This window comes from Bombina bombina, chromosome 1 (assembly GCF_027579735.1).
Source record: "Bombina bombina isolate aBomBom1 chromosome 1, aBomBom1.pri, whole genome shotgun sequence".
Classification (NCBI taxonomy): domain Eukaryota; kingdom Metazoa; phylum Chordata; class Amphibia; order Anura; family Bombinatoridae; genus Bombina; species Bombina bombina.
In genome coordinates this window covers 1,166,350,909-1,166,367,373 of record NC_069499.1, presented here as the reverse complement: position 1 = coordinate 1,166,367,373, position 16,465 = coordinate 1,166,350,909, and the positions used below count along the sequence as shown (strand labels likewise).

At 33.8% G+C, this 16,465-nt stretch overlaps 1 protein-coding gene across 1 annotated transcript in view; it reads left to right on the top strand.

Annotated features, from left to right (window-relative positions):
- The window catches only part of LOC128663743 (vasoactive intestinal polypeptide receptor-like), a 299,650-nt gene that overhangs the window by 211,325 nt on the left and 71,860 nt on the right, over nucleotides 1-16,465 (top strand). The window contains exon 8 of the mRNA XM_053718222.1: nucleotides 12,659-12,719. Within this exon, the coding sequence (XP_053574197.1) occupies nucleotides 12,659-12,719 (61 nt within the window). The remainder of the gene's footprint in view (nucleotides 1-12,658; nucleotides 12,720-16,465) is intronic.

Here is a 16,465-nt window from a genome sequence, read left to right as displayed (position 1 = left end):
GGACCTTATCTTATGTTGATGATGTTTAAATCAAAAACACAGACTTTGAAAAACACATCACCGAACTTAAACACGTCCTTAGCCAACTTAAAAGGGCAGGTGTCAAATTATCCCTACAAAAAGCTCAATGGTGCCTCACTCGTGTAAACTTATTGGGAAATGAAGTTACTTCTGAAGGGTTAAATCCTCAGAAGAAAAAGGTGGAAGCCATAATAAATTCTAAGAACCCAACTAACTTAAAGGAATTAAGATCATTCCTGGGTATGACAAATTATTATCACAAATGTATTGATAATTATGCAGAATTAGCTAAACCACTGCTACTTCTTCTAAAGAAGGATGTGAAATTGCCTTGGAGTGAGGCTCAAGAGACAGCCATCAGAGAGCTGAAGAGAAAACTCACTCAAGCACCTTGCTTAGCGTACCCTGAAGGTGGTAAACATTTCTACTTAGAGACATTTCTACTTAGAGTGCTGTTTTATACCAAAAGCATGATCAATTAAGCAAAGTCATTGCTTATGCGAGCAAAACTTTATCCCCAGTAGAAATAAAATTTAGTGATTGTTAAAAAACCCTCTTATCTAATATATGGGCTCTACAAAATTCCTGCAGCTATATACAGGGCGAGATAATTATTGTAGAAACGGCCCACCAGCCTTTTCTATATCTGCAAAGTGAGAGAATAAGAGATGGGAACTTGTCTAATAGTCAAATAACAGCTTGGATTCTTTTCTTACAAGGCTGACCTTTAGAAATTCGCTATAAGTAAAACAAAAATAATCCATTCACACAGGGGCTTGCCGAGCTCCATTACTGTACTGCTAACGATCATGGGAAGAGTTATTAGAAGATGATTTCCTGGAGGAACAATTGCTTTCCCCATATAAGATATATAATGAGGACCAGTGTCAAACATTTCCTTGGGTATATGTTGATGGTTGTTCTTACAATGCCACTATTGATAATGAGAGCAGATTAGTCGCCAGCATTGGTATAACTTGGGCAAATGGATTTCCAAATATTTCTGTAGGATTCAACATTGGACCAAGATCCAGGCAAGTTGCAGAACTAACTGCTGTTCTAAAAACCATTGAGATGGCTATTGAACAAGGTATTCATCAATTTGTGATCATTACTGACTCAAATTATGTGCGTGACAGCTTTTTTTAATACCTGCCAACTTGAAAAGAAAAGGCATGAAGAAAACTAACAACAAACCAGTCAAACATGGTAAGTTGTTCTGTGAAATTGATGAATTAGTGGTGTACAATGGTTTAACCATACACTGGAAAAAGACCAAGGGTCATTCCAGGGTTCTAGGTCCTGATAAGGAAGGCAATGATCTTGCAGATTCATTAGCCAAACAAGGAGCCATAACTGGAGAGCTCCTCAATATTGACAACTTAATGGGTGCAATTCAGGTAGACGCCATTACCAGAAACCAGGCTAAAATGAGCCTAACCTGGTACAATGGAGTCAGGATTCTCCTAGTGAGGACCTGATCATTAGTCAAAAAGAAGACCCCATTATAGGTATCTTCTATAAACACATAGCAGATCCTGAAAGCAACCCCATCTCAAAAGAGGATGGTATTGGTAAGGAAGATATTAGAATCTTAATGAAATCCAAATCACAATTCAAGTTACAGGATGGTTTTCTAATTAGATCCTCCAAAACTGGCATCCAGCAATGGGTGGTACCTACCCAGTTCAGAAGTCTCATGCTTCAACATTCCCATGATGCTCCCACTTCTGGCCATTGTGGTGGCAAATAAAGCTCCATATTGCATATAGAGCTGCCTCTAGTGGTGGTGTGGAGCGTTACAACCAGTCCATTGTGAAAATCCTCAAAACGTTTGTGAGTGAAACAGGCAAAGACTGGGATGTAAAATGACCTCTATTCCTAATGGCATTAAGAGCAACTCCAAGTAGTGCTACTAAGATGTCACCTTTTGAATTGATGACTGGTAGAAGAATGGTTCTACCTCAACATCTACCGTACATCAGACCAGAACTTGATAAATGCCAATACGCATCAATATGTGGAGAACCTAAGGAAGCACCTGCAATATGCCTTTGCATTTGCTCATAGAAAAGTCTGAAACTGCCACTAAAACCTATTATGACCTCAAAACGTCCAAAAAGGAATATGGAATAAATTATAAAGTTTATTTTTATAACTTTGGAAAAGATAAGGTTAAGGAGAAGAAATTTCTTCCATCATGGAAGGGTCCTTTTGTCATTACTGACAAAATATCTCCAGTTGCCTATAAAATTAGGATACCTAAAAATGATACTTTTATGGATAAATGGGTCCATATTAATCAGTTACGAGCGTGCCATCCTAGATATCAACTACAAGCCATAGAGGGAGAATAACGGTCTCTCTTCAAAGTAAGACTGTCTATAATGCATATCATGTAAATGCCCTCACCAATTTCATGGGTTTTCAGTCAATTTCCAATACATGTTTCCTAAAAATTATGTCATGTAAAAGTTGAGATATCATTGGAAGCTATGTGCACAAATATATATATATATATATATATATATATATATATATATAAATATCATATATGAAGCTAATGGTATCAAGTTATTACTGTAAATTACAATGCACAGACTGCCTGTTGTGACCCCCCTCTTATTCTGAAACACAGATGTATAGAACAAAGAAAGATACACATCACAAGCCAGGATTCCTCCTGGGGTGGGGGAGACAAAATTCTGCACTGTTTTCAGATAAGCTAGCAGAATCCCAAGATGTTGTAAGTTAACAGATACATGTAATAAATAACACAATGGCTCACTGGACTCCCTTTAAAGACTGAATACACATTATGATGGCTAGCATAAACACATGTCTATATTATAACTTTTAAATTCATTTTAAAGTACAACTTCGGTCTAATTTTCAGTTAGGTATACCTCAGTATTGTACAAAAAATATATATTTGTGGATCTGAGAAGAAATACCTGACAATAACATATTAGATACATATTTGCTGAATTTAATAAGTAGCTATGTAGTCAATTAAACATGTTTAACCAGTTTATTTCAAGAAATCTAATGAACATTACAGAGAAGAACCTTATGTGAAGATGAGGTTTCCAAATAATATACTATAAGTTAATATATAAATGCATCATAGATTTTGAGCCCATGTCTTAAACACTGTTGAGACATGTATTAATAAATAACTATAATGCTTATGTACAGTATGTCTATGATATAAGATGTGACTAGGAAATGAAATATGTACCATTATATAAAATGAACTGATATACAAAATAAGTCAGATAAACATATATATCTTATTGATTTATACTACTAGTCCTTCATAAAAATGCAACTTTAAAGGCATCTTCTAAAACATTATAAGAAGTATACAATATTTATAACTGGGAAAGATAACTTTAAATACATCTCTTAAAATATTATAAGTAGAATTGTATGGCAGTATACATCAGATAAAAAACCAGTAACGAAGCCTAAGCTTCAGGATAGAGAGAGTGCGCTAATAAGCTAAAAGTATACACACCATATAAAGATTGATGTTCGAATTTAATGAACACATGAAATAAAATACACAAAAATATACAAACACTGGATATAGGGACGTCTCCCTGTAGAGTAAATGAAACTCAGATAAAAGTCCTGATTAAAAATGCAGGTAAAAACCTATATATGCTAAGCAAATATTTGCAGATAACAATTGATAATTTATGATCTCAAGGAGATGTTAAAGTGTATGGCATAACACTGATATTATAAAATATAACTTAAAAACAAGAGGATTGATTAAAATGACAAGCACCAAGTTCATATGTATAGTCACAGTGCAGGTAGCCATATGCAAATGAGCATCAGTATTGTAACACTAGTAGGAAATGACGGCTTGGATTTGTATGTTAAAAGCTTGTGCCACAAACAGATACAATGTACTGTACCGTGAGTCCAGAGGGTGTTCAGAGGGTGTTACCGAGGAAAGGAAAATCCTTTGGTCAAGACTCAGACCGCGGCTGCAGTAACTGCCGTTCCTGGGGATAGAAGTGTGCAAACCTCTGCACATGTGAGTCGGCGTCTGACGTCACAGACTTTTCATCCGCTCTTCTCAAGTTGTTATTCGCTGCTCCAGCAGCGTGAAAGAAAAACAGCTGATTGCTGTGTCCTGATGGAAACTCGCTGTAAAGGCAGACTTGTCTGCTATTGATGTACTTGTTGATCCGGTAGAATGGTGGGGCACAAGTTCTCCCTCACCTTGGGATATATAAAGATGCTGGTAACCCGGGTTAAAGTTGCAGTACAAACTGCACTGGAATATCCGTTTGTGTTTCAAAGTCACAGTGTAACAAATGCAAGTGACGCGTTTCGCCCTCCCTTGGGCTTTATCAAGATTTTGAGCCCATGTCTTAAACACTGTTGAGACATGTATTAATAAATAACTATAATGCTTATGTACAGTATGTCTATGATATAAGATGTGACTAGGAAATGAAATATGTACCATTATATAAAATGAACTGATATACAAAATAAGTCAGATAAACATATATATCTTATTGATTTATACTACTAGTCCTTCATAAAAATGCAACTTTAAAGGCATCTTCTAAAACATTATAAGAAGTATACAATATTTATAACTGGGAAAGATAACTTTAAATACATCTCTTAAAATATTATAAGTAGAATTGTATGGCAGTATACATCAGATAGGTATATTGTATAGATTTAAGGTTATGCATAGACCTGATATCTGAATGTATAGGAAGTCTATATATATATTTGTAGAGATATTATAAGTGGAATATACTCATATTTAGTTTTAAAATACTCAGATTAAATGGTACCATATGATCCCAAATACAGTATGTAGAACATATAACTTATTAATGCTTGAAATTATAGGCGTGTTTAATGAACATATTGAGATATATCAATTAAACTGTAGCAGTATTTGATAGTAAAACAGTTTTTCTGTGTCTGCTACCCCCTTGTAGACTGGGACTGGTATGACAGCCAAACAAATTGACTATTAAAGCCTATACATTTCCCAGTAAGCCAATTGAATGTTAAGATCCAAGGGCCAATGAAGGGACAAGCACCCAGTTGGAGCTTATCCAAAACATTCACCAATGATTACAAAATAAAGGAGGGGTTATCACTTGATTAACTCATGCAAGGGAAAGGAAAGAGGTATTTTGTCTTTGCTGCTAAATTTTGACTGATAACTTTCTTGATCCGTAATTGCAATACTTCTCATATGAGGTGAATTGGATATATCTGAAAAAGCGGAAACACTCAGTATTGGTTTATTTGGTGATGTATACGGTTGATCTATATTTTATATATTTTAACAAATATATTCTAAAGCTATAGTTAGACTGCAGCTAGTAATTTAAAGAGCATATTTGGTGTTTTAAGTTTATATCCATAGTCCTGTGTAAATTAGAATCCGTCACATTTAATGCTAAATAATTTTATTTGCTAATAAAGGTCTTTGTATTTCATAACTCTAAGGCAGGCTTATTATTGTGGAATCTCTTGTAAATTATATATAAACTTCTCTAGTTGTGGTATATCAAACAGAGTAAGTTTGTAACCCATATTGTGGTATTAAGCCAAGATTGCTGGCTATTTACAAATTTGCCTGGTATAATTCAAGTTTAACTTATAGAGATATATTTTGGTTTGCTTTGTAAAGAATATTGTAGCAGCATAGACATATAATTGATTCAAAATCTAATTTCTACATAAATATAAATCAATGTGTTTATAAATTTAACTAATCAAGAATTTAGGAATAAATACTCATTTTTAATTGTTACGTATATACATTTTATTGGTTGGCAACTGCTGAAATAAGTACACCAACATTTTCTTGGAGGTTATTGCTAAGATAATAATAAATAATAATGTTGTAACCTAGTATATACCAACACAACAAAAGGTAATCCAGCTGTTTAGCAGTTCAGGGGTAAACCAGTAGAATTGTCAGGAACAGGCAGGGGTCAACAACTAAAGGTAATCCAGCAGTTTATATATTATATAAGAAGTAAAGACAAGAAGCATTATTTGGGCACACTTACAGGTCGTACTCACACGTTAAATCAAGGGGTGGAGTACGGTATGTAAAAGGGGAATTCAATTAAACTGGGATAAAACATAATGTTTAATAACAATGTTAAAATAATGTCATAGACCATGCCACCATTAAAGCTAATATGAAAAAAGTGTGTAGGTGTATTAAAAACAAAACTCAATTAAGAGAGCACTGCTGTCTCTCCTAGTCAGGCAAAAACCTGAAGGTTAGTATTTGTGAAATATATTAGATCATAAACGGTCAGATGCTTAAGCACAGATAGGTAAAGTGTAAACAGTACATATTAAGGTATTACCGGTCTGTATATCATATTATGTCTCAGTGGCAGTATTATAAAAAATGGAATAGAGTACACTCAAAATATCTCTATTCATCTATTGTAAGCATTATGAGCCACACAGATTCCCCTCAGGGAGTACAAAGCATATAGCTTATAACGTATAAAAGAACATTACCCAACTATAATGATACAGGTCTATATCTGAATTAAGTCTCTGTGGCAAATGAAAGATAAAGGAGAGGGTAGTAAATCATCACCACTCCGTTTTAAACCAATAAAGTCAAAAAGATACTTCTATTAAATAATTTTTACAATAAGGAGAGAAGCAGTGCGAACGCCTTCCAGCAGTTTAGCAGTTCAGGGGTAAACGGTCAGACAGGCAGAGTTCGGTAATGATAAAGCAATCCAGCAATACAAGGGTTAATCATGCAGAGTGGTCAGACAGGCAGAGTTCAGCAATGATAAGGCATTCCAGTAATACAAGGGTTAAACAGGCAGAGTGGTCAGACAGGCAGAGTTCAATAATGATATGGCAACCAGCAATACAAAGTTATACAGCACCCAGGAGCACACACAGTAACACCTATACTTGGGCATAGATGAGAGCAACTGAGGTACTTACAAAAGTGCAGGACTCACACCAAGAGAGCACAGGAAGATCCATACCGGCATCAGGATGACAGGGCGTGTGGCGATTATGTAATTGCCGGCACCTAAAGCAACCGCCAATAGAACCCTGGGAGCGGCGGGACACAAGGTCTATTAATTTATTGGTCTATTAATTTAATCCGGAGACTTCCTAAAGCTATCTCTATCAAAAGACCCCATACTCTTAAACATTTAAATTTCTGGGATGTAGATCTTATTTTCTCCCTCTTTAAATGCTGTCCTTCTAACGAATCACTTTCCTTAAAACAACTTTCTTTTAAACTCACTACTCTGCTTTGTCTTATTTCCTGTTAAAGAGTATCAGATGTTAAAGATGTAGATTATAATTTTAAAATATTTTCTCCTCAAGGTATTATATTTAACATTACTAAAACTAGTAATGTTAAATACAATTACTAAAACTAACACCTCTACCATTTTTTTATCTATATTTTTATGAACAACCCAAATTATGTGTTGTCCATTGTTTTAAATAATATGAATTAAGAAACTCTAAATTTAGATCTTAATCTAATCATCTTTGGCTTTCCTTTATTCCTCCTCATAAACCTGTGTCATCTTCATGACTGAGGCTGGTGTGGATAAAAGTGTTCTTAATACGAATGCAAAAACAGGTCCAAGAAAAACACAACAACGTTTCATCTGTTACCCCTTAATTATTATTAAGGGGTAACACCTGAAACGTCATTGTGTTTTTCTTGTCTGAAGAAGATATTCTAATAAATCTTTGATATTGGAACCTATTTGGTATGGTGCCATCATCACTGTTTTTGCATTCGTATTGAGGACATAGGTGTGGTGTCCTGTATGGCGTTTGCACCCTGATATACACAATTGCTGGGTAAGACAGACTATTGATAAAAATGTTCTTCTCATCCTATTAGAGGAGCTGCTGTATCTTTACAGGATATTTTAAATGCATCAGATTGGTCATCTTTATTTATTTAAACCTATCTCCTTTGTTTCTCATAGCCTTACTAATTGATCCAATTTTGCTTTAAACTAGCAAAATATAAATCTCTGGTCTTGAAATAAAATTCAGTTTATCCTAACTTTAGTGTATGTATAATCTAGATTTTATTAAAGACACAAAGACCAATATTTTCTCGTCCCCTTTTTTTTTCTTTCTTTCCCACCATTATGTATATGTACATTTCGTTTATATATATATATATTACCAAATATATTTATTAATACCTTGTTATCATTTCTCCAAACCCTACCTCCACAGGACCCTGTCTCATCACTTCAAGCAAACCACCAACAAAAACCAGCAATCTATAATGAAAATGCCTTACCTTTTAGAATTTTTAAGTATTATATTTCCAAATTTTCAAGTTTCTTAAAATTCCTGTTTCAAACGTTTTACGAAATTTCCATACAACAATGGTTACTTTGTTTCTCCTACATTATACTTTATTTGATGAACTTTATGTTTATCTTTCACATCAAAAACGAAAGAGGACTGTTATTACCGGTCTATTTTGGATATTTAAATGATTCTGATTGGTCTTTAACTTCACTGTCCACTCAAAAAGTATTCTCATTGGTCACTATTTGTCTGGCTTTTTGTTCTCTGTTTTATTTCTAATGTACAATGAATGCTAAATAAGGGAGCGCTAAATTAGCTATTCCAGGACCTATTAAAATAGATGACTAACCTCCAGAAGGAGCAAATTATGTTTTGTATTACAAAGTTTCACCTCGCACATTGGGGTATCCAATATACCCCGCCTGCAGTTTCTAAAGTGCCGTAAGTCGGACAAACTAGCGATGTCCAGAAATAACCGTAAGTACAAATTTCTGTAGTCGCCAGTGACTTACCGCACTTTAGAAACTGCCTGCGCCTACAAAAACTAACTAAATATTAAATCTCCTGTAACTGTCTAACACGCCTCCCAAAAAAAGCTCAACACGTATACCCCTATATCCGCAATCCCCCCTCTCACTCCTAATAATAAATGTATTAACCCCTAAACCGCCGCTCCCGGACCCCGCCGCCGCCTACATTATATGTATTAACCCCTAAACCGCCGCTCACGGACCCTGCCGCCACCTACATTATATGTATTACCCCCTAATCTTATCCCCCTACACTGCCGCCACCTACATTATATGTATTACTATTTAATAGCTATTGTACCTAGTTAAAATAAATACAAATATACCTGTAAAATAAATATAAATCCTAAAATAGCTACAATGTAATTATTAATTATATTGTAGCTATCTTAGGGTTTATTTTATAGGTAAGTATTTAGTTTTAAATAGGAATACTTTAGTTAATAATATATAGTATTGGAGCACCGTAACTTAAAATGCCTGCAAAAAAAAACCTAACACCTAAAGCATGCGCAATGTCTATCTACCTGTCAACCGCAATCCCCCACCGATATACCTAATAAAGTGTATTAACCCCTAAACCGCCGCTCCCGAACCCCGCCGCCACCTACATTAAATGTATTACCCCCTAATCTGACCCCCTTACACCGCCGCCAGCTACATTAAATGTATTAACCCCTAATCTGATCCCCCTACACCACCGCCAGCTACATTAAATGTATTAACCCCTAATCTGATCTCTCTACACCGTCGCCAGCTATATTAAATATATTAACCCCTAATCTGATCCCCCTACACCGCCGCCACCTACATTAAATATATTAACCCCTAAACCTAAGTCTAACCCTAACACCCCCTAACTTAATTATTCTTTAAATAAATCTAAATAATATTAATATTATTAACTAAAGTATTCCTATTTAAAACTAAATACTTACCTATAAAATAAACCCTAAGATAGCTACAATAGTTATTAACTATTTAATAGCTATTGTACCTAGTTAAAATAAATACAAATATACCTGTAAAATAAATATAAATCCTAAAATAGCTACAATGTAATTATTAATTATATTGTAGCTATCTTAGGGTTTATTTTATAGGTAAGTATTTAGTTTTAAATAGGAATACTTTAGTTAATAATATTAATATTATTTAGATTTATTTAAAGAATAATTAAGTTAGGGGGTGTTAGGGTTAGACTTAGGTTTGGGGGTAATATATTTAATATAGGTGGCGGCGTTGTAGGGGGATCAGATTAGGGGTTAATATATTTAATATAGCTGGCGGCGGTGTAGAGAGATCAGATTAGGGGTTAATACATTTAATGTAGCTGGCGGTGGTGTAGGGGGATCAGATTAGGGGTTAATACATTTAATGTAGCTGGCGGCGGTGTAGGGGGGTCAGATTAGGGGGTAATACATTTAATGTAGGTGGCGGCGGGGTTCGGGAGCGGCGGTTTAGGGGTTAATACACTTTATTAGGTATATCGGTGGGGGATTGCGGTTGACAGGTAGATAGACATTGCGCATGCTTTAGGTGTTAGGTTTTTTTTTGCAGGCATTTTAAGAAGTTACGGTGCTCCAATACTCAGCGCAAGGCCTGCTACGGGTGCATTTTGTGGCGAGGTGAAAATGGAGTAAGATTTCTCCATTTTCGCCACGTAAGGCCTTGCGCTGTATATTGGATACCAAACTGCGCGTGTTTTGTATGTCAGTCTATGGGGGGAAAAACTACGAGCGAAGGCAGAAATATACGAGCGTAACTTCTATGTTACGCCGTATATAGGATACCAAACCAGCGCAAAATTTGGCGTTGCCGGCTTTTGCGGGCGACGCTGCATATCGGATCGGGCTAATGGTTAGATCACAGTTAAAAACAAAATTGAGTTTGCAATCTGTTTATGCGTGACATATACTCATTATACAAGGTAAAACTAATATGGTCCTTGTATAATGAGTATGTGTCACGCATAAACAGATTGCAAACTCAATTTTGTTTCTACCTGTGATCTAACCATATGTGTTTTAAATTATTTTTGAGCATTATCTTTTGGAGTGGCCATATCCTAAATTATTTATCAAATTAAATTATTTATCAATTTTATCAACTTTATGTATTTTTATGTCTCAAAATCATGATTTTATCTATGCGTTTATGAAAACTTTTTAAATATACAAAACAAATTTTCAAACAGTTTTATAGTTGAATTTAATTCATTATATATTCTTTGTAATACAAAAGATAATTTGCTCCTTCTTAAGGTTAGTCATCTATTTTAATATTTTTTAAACATTTATTTTATTTATCAGAGGTCCTGGAATAGCTTATATAGCACTCCCTTATTTATCATTCATTGTACTCTTGTCTTTTTTGGTATATGAAGAGGGTCATATACTATAATAAGGGTAGCTTTTCCTTTTTGGCACAGTTATTATTTAATCCTATTGTACCCACCCTTTATTTCTAATGTAACATACTGTACATTATATTATTAATGTTTTTAAATGCTTTCCTGAGCAGTGAAGAGAAGTATTATGCAAATCTCTGTGTCTTAAATAAAATCTAGATAATACCTACACTAAAGTTAGGATATATTGTATTTCTGGTATCCACAGAAGACATTTATTTCCTATATTATGCAGAAGCCTTTAAAATCAACCAATGACATTTCATTTTTGACAAAAAGTTTCTACAATTCTGCTGTAAAGAGAACAAAACATTGAGCTTGCGTTACTGAAATACAAGCATTCTATCAAAAATAGAGGAAAATATCCATTTGTCATCATGTGCTTCTTTGAACAACATAAGATTAAATGCATTTTTAGTAATTCCTAGTCATATAGATATAAATGGCTGTTATTATACTGTAGCAGCTGAAGTCAATGCAAAACTGTTATGATAATGAAATAAAATCCAGTCCACATCACTTTTTGCTTCATGTAGGAACCATGTAAAATAATCTGTTTTAGAAATGCATTTTTATTGCAAGCATTTTAATCGATTCACAATGGATTTAGTTGCTTTGTGTTAATCAGCCTTCTGCGCATAATACCTTAAAAGCTAAATATATAACTATGATTACATTTGAATTGATTGTTAATGTCTTAATAATTATTTTATCAATTTCAACAAATTTACATTTCCTTTTTTTTTTGTATTTGAGTTACTTCAGATGGGAGGGGTGTCTTTGGAGAAGGTTGTGAATGAAAACCAGGTTTACATGGTAGACGCAGAAGCTTATAAATATGTTTGTCTGATGTTGTCACAAGATTTAAAGGGATATGAAATTCCAATTTTTTATTTCATGATTTAGATAGATCATACAATGTTAAAAAACGTTCCAATTTAATTCTATTATCTAATTTGAGTTATTATCTTGATTTCCTTTAAAGAAGGAGCAGCAATGCACTACTAGGAGTTAGCTGAAAGCCAATGACAAGAGGCCTATATTAGCAGCCACCAATTAGCATCTTCTGAGCCTACCTAGGTATACTTTTCAACAAAGCATACAAAGAGAACTGAATAAATTAGATAATATAAATAAATTGGTAAGATATTTAAAATTGCATTCTCTATCTGAATAATGAAAGAAAAACACGGGGTTGAATGCCCCTTTAAGGAAATACCTCAGATTATAATAGTTCACTAAACATTCTTCTGTACCTATGAAGTAAAAAAATGTAACCTGTAATGTTATTTGAGAAACAGATATCATTTTTTATATGAAAAATGAATTATACTTTGTTGCTCTGTTCCAGGTGTCCCAGCTCTTACCGTTAGTGTATGGATCGTAACTAGACTTCAATTTGATGATAACGGGTAATAGAGACAATGAGTGTGTGTTGTGTTTTACAGTTACCATACTGTTTACGTATAAAACATTTCTTAGTAAACCTATAGCCCAGGGCTCTCCAAACTACAGAGACACAAACCCTCTTCTGCATCTCAATCCCTTAGCACTCCCCTTCATCTCCCAAATTACATCACAATGAGTGCTTTCTCTGCAACTGACCCATTAATGTCTATTAATGTGCCACTAAAGCATTAATAGTTTGAAGTTTATTACTAGGAATGCATACATTTTGTTGGTGACCTGCCCTTCAAATAGCCTAATATTTCCTATAAATGAAAAGGTTGGACACTATACACTGTGGTGTTTGTGTGTTGCTGGCTGCTATGAATGCAAGATGACATTGTTGTCCTTCATGATTCAGATAAAAAATACAATTTCATTTTTTTTTCCATTTTACTTCTATTGTCAAATTTGCTTCACTTTCGTTAATTTCTGATGAAGAGATATCTAGATGGGTAGCATGCACGTGTCTGGAGCACATGGTAGGAAAAAGTGCTGCCATTTAGTGCTCTTGCTAATGTATAGGATTCTTGCAAATCTGCTGCCGTATAGTGCTACAAACACATGCACGCACCTTAGCTTACCTTCCTGCATTTCAACAAAGGATACCACGTGTATTAGAAGCTAGAAGCAAATACAAATCAAAATACAGTGAATACACTGCAATTTGATTTTTATGTATTAAAAATAATTAAATCTATATTCAGTGCCAGGTGTTCCGTGTTAAATTATCTCTCCCCTGCAAGATTGTCAGTTGGAACCTGATGATATAAACCTCTCTGCTCAGACGAGATGATATAAAATGATCACAAGATCACATTGTAGATATTATACATTACCAGCATGTTTAATACTTTAGGGAGAGATTTGCTAAAGCTCTACGCTCAAGAGAGATTTTCTAAAAAGATCTATCAGTACTCTAAGGTCCTTCACCAGAATCTACAAAGGCAAATTAAAATCTAAGGGGTGTTCTCTAAATTTCTTTAGCTAAAGGACAAACATATAAATGTAACTCAATTATAATCATGATGCAAAATAAAACGTTTAAAGTGACATAAAACTCAAAATGTGTCCATGATTCAGATAGAAAATACAATTTTAAAAAAGTTTCCATTTTACTTCAATTGTCAAATTTGCTTCACTCTCATTATTTATTATTATTATTATTATTATTATTATTATTTATTACTGCCACCTAGTGCTCTTGCTAATGTATAGGATTATTGCAAATCTGCTGCCATATAGTGCTACAAACACGTACACACACCTTAGCTTACCTTGCTTCATTTCAACAAAGGATACCAAGAAACAAAGAAAATTTGATAATAGAAGAAAATTGGAAAGTTGTTTAAAATTAACTGTTCTATCTGAATCGTAAAAGTAAAAATTTGGGTTTTACGTCCCTTTAATGAAAATACAAAGTAGAATTATAAATAAATTGTATTTAAAAAAAATAAAGTAGAAATTGTTCAAATCATACTTTTTCAATGTAAAATCCCATAAAAAGCACATGTATGGGAATATACTGCAATTTGATTTTTATTTATTAAAAATAATTAAATCTACATTCAGTGTCAGGTGTGCCGTGTTAAATTATCTCTCCCCTGCAAGATTGTCAGTTGGGACCTGATGATACAAAGCTCTGTGCTCAGACGAGCGAGATGATATAAAATGATCCTTCAGCACTTTGAGGTCCCTAGTGAAGATTTTGCTATACTTCTCAAAGGGGTGTTCCCTTTGAAAAAGAGGCAAGCCCAATGCAATATAGCACTGCATCATATTAGAATTATGCTGCATTTGCACTGTGTGCTTTGCATTTTATATTACTTACACTTCAGATTAAGTTTTATTACATTTAAACTTTGCACTTTCTATTTTGTATTTTTTATTTTGTTTACAGCAGTGTATTTAGGATTGTGATTTTACAAATTCTGATTTTATTACAAGAACAGAGACTCATATTTTGCTATTCTTTTCCTTTACTGTTAAAAATTTTAACGATAACCAATAAAAAAATTTTTAACAGAGTGGTCAGATAATGTGTCCAATCAGATCACATCTAAGTCTATATAGTGACCAAAAAATGTTTTCATCTTCCTCTTTTCTTTTTGCTGCTTATTGAGATAAGTAAATAGTGTTATTGTGCATTATAAATACTTTATTATTTATGTTCCTTTGTTTTTTATTTATATTTTAATTTGTATTTTAATTAAAATCAATTTAAGTTCTTATTGTCCTTTTTTGTTTTTCTTATTTCTTTCTGTATCTTTATATTAATTAATTTCCGGTAATATCCTGTTTATTTTCAGTTTCTTACATTCTCATATTTACTGTGTTTCTCCTATTCTGTTTATTTTTCTGTTGGGACCGTACTTCCATCTCTGGATCTTGTTTTGGTTTAATTTTCCCTTTCCATGACGTCAGGGCCTCATTTTCCCGTCTCTTCCTCATCATTATTCCCGCCCTTCATACATTACCTCACCTTTGACTCACTCAGATGATCTGGAACTGTTAAATTTTATTATTCCTACAGAATAATAACAAAGTTGCAATTTATTATGGTTCAAGTGTAGTAGTTTTACTTATATTAGCTTAATTTCAATTGCTAACTGTTATAATTGCTTTAAATCATTTACGTTTCAGTGCTTCTATATCTTATTTAAATAAATATTAGTTTATTTGTTTCTTAAAAAAAAAAATATTTTTTATATAAGTTTACTATTTACATTGCCTAATAAATTAATACATTTAAATAGTTTATTTTATGGTCTACATTAATTTTAACATGTCTCAAGATAATTCCTCTCAATTGCCTGATCAGTCTATTCAAACTATGTTACAGTCCATGGAGACCTTTAAACAACAAATGTGTAAGATGCAATATGTTATTAAATCTGTTCAAGAAGCACAAAATAATTTACCTAAAAAGGCCACTTAAAAAACTAACAGCTAAATTATGAGCTGCGCGTTCATGTTTTAGTGCTGAAAAAAATGGTAATTTCAATAGTTAAAACAGCAGTGCAGCCATTTAAAATATTGTTGGTAATAGGCCGCAAGCCTTTTAGCATGTAACGCAACGTCAGTCCCACACTCGTAAAAATTACGTTTTTATCATGGTATTCCATAGTGCTGCATTTATGAGTTTTGCAGTGAGGCTAAAAAACCTGCATTAAACCATAAAACGACAAGATCCGTAACGCCATCTAAAAGCAGTAGTTATGATTTTTACGCTACAAATCTGTTACCTAAAACTCATAACTAAACTGCTACAAAGTACACTAACACCCATAAACTACCTATTAACCCCTAAACCGAGGCCCTCCCGCATCGCAAACACTATATTAAACTTATTAACCCCTAATCTGCCGCTCCCAACATAGCCACCACTAAAAAGAATTATTAACCCCTATGCCGCCGCTCCCCGATATCGTCACCACTATCATAAAGTTATTAACCCCTAAACCGCTGCCCTCCCGCATCGCAAAAACTATTTAAATATTATTAACCCCTAATCTACCGTCCTCCCCACTATACTTAAATTATTAAGCCCTACAACGTCACCACTGTAATAAACCTATTAACCGTTAAAACGTAAGCCCCCCCACAATGAAATATACTAAAGTAAACTATTAACCCCTAAACCGAAAGCCCCCACATCGCAATAAACTAAATTAAACTAGTAACCCCTAAACCTAACGCCCCCTTAACTTTA